Genomic DNA, 6336 nt, shown 5'->3' on the forward strand with positions numbered 1-6336 from the left:
AAGGTGGAGTTTAAGAGAAATTTCTATTGCTTGATCATGTCACATAGGTTATAGGTCCTAGTTGAACATCCGGTTGATCAATTTGAATCATCAAGAAGATGACTATATACCAAAAAGGACAATCAACTCAAACCTATTTCTCGATTCACTACATTCACAAACAGATGTATGAATCTACACAAACAAAACATCACCGTAGCAACTAACAAACTTCAATAACTATTCATTTCATAAATATAAATAGGAAAAAACTACTTTTTTTACAAGGGAAAGAAGAAATAATAGAACGTAAGTTTCTCCAAAAATGATGGAAATTATAACTTACAATAGCAAATCCCTACCAATAAATGATAGAGTGACCTTTATTCTTTATGGAAGGGGGCTTATCTCTAACATTTTACTTTGTTTCATATTCAGGCAGTGTAATTGGGCCAAACCTATGCTTTACCTTCCTTTTGATGCATTTGCTTTATTCTCATATATTTGATATGTATGCATCCCAAATAGTCTAGATCCCTGATCCAGATAATCGGCGCTTCGAGGCATTGGAAACGGAAACCTGACCGAGCCTGTCTGCTTTGGCTGGTACCAGTCGTTCTTTGGGTGGAATATAATGTCGGAGCCATTCCCCAGTGTAGACCTGAATACACCAAAAATAAAGTTAGTTGAACTCATTGCTGCTTGCTAGCATTATACAAAATTTCAAGCAAGAAGGAAATCAAACCAATCTATTAGTATGAGAAGAAAAAGTTACAAAGATCTGGCGAGAAGAGAACTAACCTGTTGAGGTCGGATTATCTTAGTGTCAGGATCATCAAGAGATTCTCGCCAATGTGCCAAGTATCCAGCCATTCGAGGGATTGCAAACAGCACTGTGAAAAACTCGGGTGGAAATCCCATAGCCCTGATCAAACACATTATCAGTTATCAACTTCTCAAGAGATCGAACAATTACATCTTTCGTTAGAAAACTAAAATAACCACCTTCCTACCTGTATATTAATCCGGAGTAAAAGTCAACATTTGGGTATAATTTCCTCTTGACAAAATACTCATCTGAAAGGGCAGCCTTCTCCAAAGCAACAGCCACCTATATGGCATAATAATTATTGTTAAACAATTCTCAAAGAGAAATCGTAGCCCACTCTTAGAGAAAGATCTGATTGCATATTCACATGGAAACATTTGTAAGACAAATACCTCAATTAGAGGATCCCGGCCAACAATGGAAAATACTTCTTCCGCAAGTTTTCTTATAACCTTTGCTCTAGGATCGTAGTTCTTGTACACCCTATGGCCAAAACCTGACATCTTTCTCTTCCTGGAGAACAAAATAGTGTGAGTAATCTATTAAAAGAAAAGAAATGAAAAGAAAAACTGAAAAGTGCTCCTTGGGAAGTAAAATAAGACTATTGGCACAAAATGGTGTCTACTTATTGAAGCAGCAAAAAGGGATCCACCAAGTAAAAAACTTAGCTTATTCGCACAAAGTGACAATTACCTATTTTTAACACCCTCAATGAATCCTGGAATGTTATCAACAGTTCCAATCTCACTTAACATTTTAAGTACAGCCTACAATCATTAGGAAAACAAAAGAAACACACCAAACAAATGTCAAAAAGAGCGAAGTGGTAGTGTCTAATTCATGGACTGAACCCCATAATCAAATCAGTTGGAGCTAGCTCATTCCAATCGCTGAGAAAAAAATTGTTTTTGTGCATACCTCATTGGCCCCACCATGAAGAGGGCCATACAGTGCTCCGACAGCTCCAGAAAGAGCAGTAAACACATCAACACCACTGAAAAAAAGCCAAAAGAGGAAGCTATCAGACGGGAATAAGAGATGTGATAATTAAGTCAGCTCATTGATCTTTATAAAGCTGTCTACCTTGATGCTAGATGGCGAGCAGCAGACGTAGAGCAGTTCATTTCATGTTCTGCATGGAGGATGAATAGAATGTCTATGACTCGAGCAAGCCGAGGATTGGGTTTATAAGACCTATTACCCCTGCATAGAACAAAAGTCTTGTTCAGGCTCAAAGCTTTTATTTTTCTACTTCCTCAATTCAGTTCATATTTTATCTTGAAGTATGATAGTTTTGTGAATACAGTAATGTTCAAGTCACACGAGAATACAATTTAGCAAAGGCAAAGACGTTGACATTTCTATTAGGAAATAGAACCTATCCTCATATTTTCATGGGGGGAAAAAAGAAAGATAAGTAGGCAACTTACAGAGAATCAAGCATGTACAAGAAATTCTCCGAATAAGAAAGATTGCTGGAAGGGAGAACTGGAGGCCTTCCAGCCAATCTAAGATATGCTGCTGCGGCAATGGTGGGAGCCTATAAATTCAGAGAATATACCATCAAATTAGTTGGTAGTTCCATACATCTAGAAGGAAATAGATGCAACTCTCAAACTACAATATATATTCAATACAAATTCAAATTGACAAACAAATCAAAAAAGTAACACATGGCCATAACAATAAAAGTATCTTAACTGACAAAATGTTCATAGAAAGCATACCTTCCCTATAATACGTGCTATTTGTTTGTCTCTCACTTGCTTAGACTTGTACAGATCTTGTCCCTACAGCAAAACAATGATGCACAGCTAAATATAAAATCCTTTCGCATGGATTACAAAGCCTTATAAGATATATTTGTGTACAAAAAATGATATCAAATAAGATTACAAGGAAGATTTGATCAAGAGTATTACAATTATTAGAATAGTTTATCATGATTTTTTAATCAACTTCCTTAGGTTTTTATGTGGTATTTTCCACTTTTGTTGTATACCATTCAAATGACAAAATTATGTTAAACAAAATAAATAAATTACAACAAACATTTCTTCCTTCCGTTGGAATGGATTTCCCACCTACTCTTGGCCATTGATGCTGGGTTAACAGAGTCTGCTGTATCAAAAGATAATTGAAGTACTATGAACTACATACTAGTCAAGTATGAGTAAGTTTATGCTCAGTTAAAGAGTAGGAAATAAAACGAAGACATTACACAGTTTTAAATGTTAATTGAATACAGAGAGAAAATAGAACTTCCTCCACAGTATGCCTTAAAAGTTTTTATTTTCGAAGATCCACAGCATGAAAAAATAGTCAGTTCAAGCAGGTATGATTTCGCACGTTCTCATCCATTCCTCGTTAATTTTGATTAAACTAAATGGTACTTCAATTAAGCTGGGCTGAAACTCAGCTTCTAGAAGAGAGGAGGGACGCAGAGAACATCCCCTTTTTCTATTTTATTTTCTTCAATTTTATCTTTTCTTGAGAGAGGAAGAAATGAGATAATTGCTCTCTCGGTCTCTCTTTCGACAAAAACGAAACCTGTATAAGAGTCCAAAACTTTTGTCTCTAAACGCCCTCAAAACTTTTAAGACTAAAGATTGCATAGCAACAAACAACTGAGAATGTTTAGGAGCAGGTGCAGAACATTAATATGAAATAAACAACTGAGAACGAAAAATAACTACTTACTCTAAGAGCAGGATTGGCATCTGGATGAAAGACAGATAGAGCACTCATCGCACTAACAAGAACACCCATTGGATGTGCATCATGAGGCATTGCTTGAATAATATCCTATTGAGATAAAGAGAGAATTAACAGTCCTTCAGAAAAATCAATAGAGCAATGTAATTTATATAAAGAAATATACGTATAGAAAATGCAATCTCACCAAAAGTCCCTGTGGTACAGCAGAATGCTGAGAAATAGCGAATTCCCAATCAGCCAATTGACTCTGAGAAGGCAGATTCCCATACACTGGAACACAAATCACACGTTACATACATTAGTATTACCATCAATGAACAGAACAGAAGCATAGAACAATGTATTTAGACCAAAAAGAAAATAGTGTTAAAGAAGTGAGTTACTCAAGAGGTATGCAACTTCCACATAGGTACTACTCTCAGCCAGTTCCTCAATTGGGTATCCTCTGTACCTAAGAATTCCCTCATCACCATCAATATAACTGATGGATGACCGAACCGGAGCAGTGTTGAGATAGCCTGGATCATACAACTTAAGCCCCTTGTCATTTGGTCCAGTAGTTATCTACAAACGAACAGTATAACCAAATCCATTGATTAACACCAGGAAGATGATTCCAAGATATCAAACAACACAACAAAAGCTTAATCAAGCACAACCGACGACCCTAAAGTGAAATCAATAACAACGAAACAAACAAACAAAACCGATTCAGATACGGGAAAACATGCAACAGATCCATTAATTCATTTGTGTACCTTCTTCAAGTCAGTGGCCTTTATCGTGCCTTCTTCGGATATCTGGACCTGATATCTCTTACCAGTTCTCTCATCAACAATCGTCAGAGTACCCTTCAATATTTCAGGCGGCGGAACCATGGTGCGAGCTGACACGCAATTAGCCTCCAGTGACGAAGGCATCAACGGCGATTCCAAGGTGGCAGCGCTCAGATGCGCTGCCAAAACGGCCAGGCGACTACGAGCAACGTTCGACGGCAATTCCATGTCGGTTGGAATCTGTTTCAGTTTCGGATCGACGAAATTTAATCAATTTCTCTTTTCTAAATTGCTTGTAAGGAACTTCCTCCTCGTCTTTTCCTTGAAAAAAGGTCGGACGTGAAAATAAATAATGCAACTTACTCGCATTTAAAAGATGTGAGAATTGGAAATGCCTTCGGAGTTTAGGAAAAAATAAATAAATAAAAATGACTTAATTTGGATTTTATAAAATATAAATCGATTAGAACTAACCTATATCATATTCAAGTTAAATAAAATGCATTCATATCATTCAAAAAAATTTTATTTAAAATTATAAAATTCTCAAACATATTTAACAAAATATTGCAATTCATCGTTTAGATATATTTTATAAATATTCAAGTTACCTTTCCCATTAAAATGGAAGATATTTTTTAGAAAAATAAAATTTTATCTAATAATTCTAATTTTAAAAAATCTCATTATGTTATATTAAGTTAAATAGAAAAATATTTTGAAAAGAAAATAGCACCCATCTACCCAAACAAATCTAAATAAAAATGTTAAATTCAAATTAGAGTTTTAATTACAAATTTACTTTTGTGTTTAACCTTTGAAAAGACTGTATAGTGATGGATGGATAAATGCGAATGGTAAAGTTAATTATACCTTGTAGGACTCATAGTTTTATATATATATATAATAGTAAGATAAAATGAAATAGTTAAGAAATTGGTTTTGTATATGCGAAATTTATCCAAAGGTTTTAGTTGTGGTACAACCAAGTCAACACACGTAATTTCTAGACAATAACATCTCCATCAAAATCTCAACCTTCTCAACTTATTCATAAATATTAATAATTTCTTTATGAGAAAACCATAAAATTTAAATTCTTATTCCATAAATATCCCAAAAACCATTCATAAATTTTATAAAATTCCGATTATAATTTAAAAAAGTTGACCTAGGTAATGTCTCGTTTTATTTAAATGATAAATTTATTTGTAAAATTTTGCAATCAAATACTAAATTTATTTATACAATTGTCAAAATGAGATTACTAGTAGATCGTCATAGGAAATTGAGAATAAATTAAATTACATTGTTTTGAATTCAAGATATCATCTGCTAATACTCATTTAGTAGTAATATACCAATTACCAATATAATAATAATATTCTTACCCCGACACATAAGAGATTAAACTTCAACAACCTTTATACTTACTTCAATCAATAGAGAAATCTCATCATGAAGCTCCAATCAATATAAAGATTAAAAAAAGAAAAATCAAAACAACAGAAAAATACTTAAGGATATCCGATCTATGAATGTCTGTACATATAATTCAAAATAAAATATTGATAATCGTTTTTTCTTTTCATTTTTTTTTTCTAGAGAGACTTCAATCAACCAAATAAGTAACCACAAATAAAATGTTTACTAAGAACAGAGGACAGTGAATCCAAGTTACAGCACCAAAACAATTATAAGTAATACGAACAAGTGCATGTGCTATTAATTTAAAAAAATACTATTTTGATAAATATGTTAATGTTAGTTAAAAACATTCCGGTAATTATGTTAAATGAACTTTTAATATTATATTTTGTCATATATAAAAATAAAAGCCACAATTAGGATTGGATCTGACAAAAGAAAATGTACAGAAGTAGGAATGGTTGTGATTGAGGGACGTTTTATGATGGGAACATGATCAACTTGTAAATGAACGGTCCTGATGCGAAGCCCGAGGAGGTTATCTTCTAGAAAAAGTGGAGTCTGATGATGATAAGGAAAGGATCTTGGGAGGCTCAACAGGATGAT

The 6336-nt window shown here is 33.8% G+C and overlaps 1 protein-coding gene across 1 annotated transcript; it reads right to left on the reverse strand.

The window, feature by feature from the left end:
* Positions 1 to 211: 211 nt before the first annotated feature.
* LOC103496336 (citrate synthase, glyoxysomal) lies at positions 212 to 4738 on the reverse strand. The gene is made up of 13 exons (XM_008458164.3): positions 4285 to 4738; positions 3910 to 4090; positions 3711 to 3796; positions 3509 to 3613; positions 2536 to 2598; positions 2239 to 2348; positions 1892 to 2011; positions 1727 to 1802; positions 1502 to 1575; positions 1201 to 1321; positions 993 to 1090; positions 781 to 904; positions 212 to 640 (listed from the first exon to the last, which is right to left on the reverse strand). The coding sequence occupies exons 1-13, from the start codon at positions 4528 to 4530 to the stop codon at positions 509 to 511; spliced, it is 1536 nt and encodes a 511-aa protein (XP_008456386.1). The 5' UTR covers positions 4531 to 4738; the 3' UTR covers positions 212 to 508.
* Between the last annotated feature and the right edge of the window lie 1598 nt (positions 4739 to 6336).

This window comes from Cucumis melo, chromosome 11, assembly GCF_025177605.1.
Source record: "Cucumis melo cultivar AY chromosome 11, USDA_Cmelo_AY_1.0, whole genome shotgun sequence".
Lineage (NCBI taxonomy): Eukaryota > Viridiplantae > Streptophyta > Magnoliopsida > Cucurbitales > Cucurbitaceae > Cucumis > Cucumis melo.

Excerpts from the sequence above, each read along its gene's own strand:
- LOC103496336 (XM_008458164.3), bottom strand. The coding sequence starts at position 4,530 with ATGGAATTGCCGTCGAACGTTGCTCGTAGTCGCCTGGCCGTTTTGGCA. Across the intron at positions 2,349-2,535 it reads TAGCACGTATTATAGGGAAG|GCTCCCACCATTGCCGCAGC; the intron begins GTATGCTTTCTA and ends CTGAATTTATAG. Across the intron at positions 641-780 it reads AGATAATCCGACCTCAACAG|GTCTACACTGGGGAATGGCT; the intron begins GTTAGTTCTCTT and ends TGGTGTATTCAG.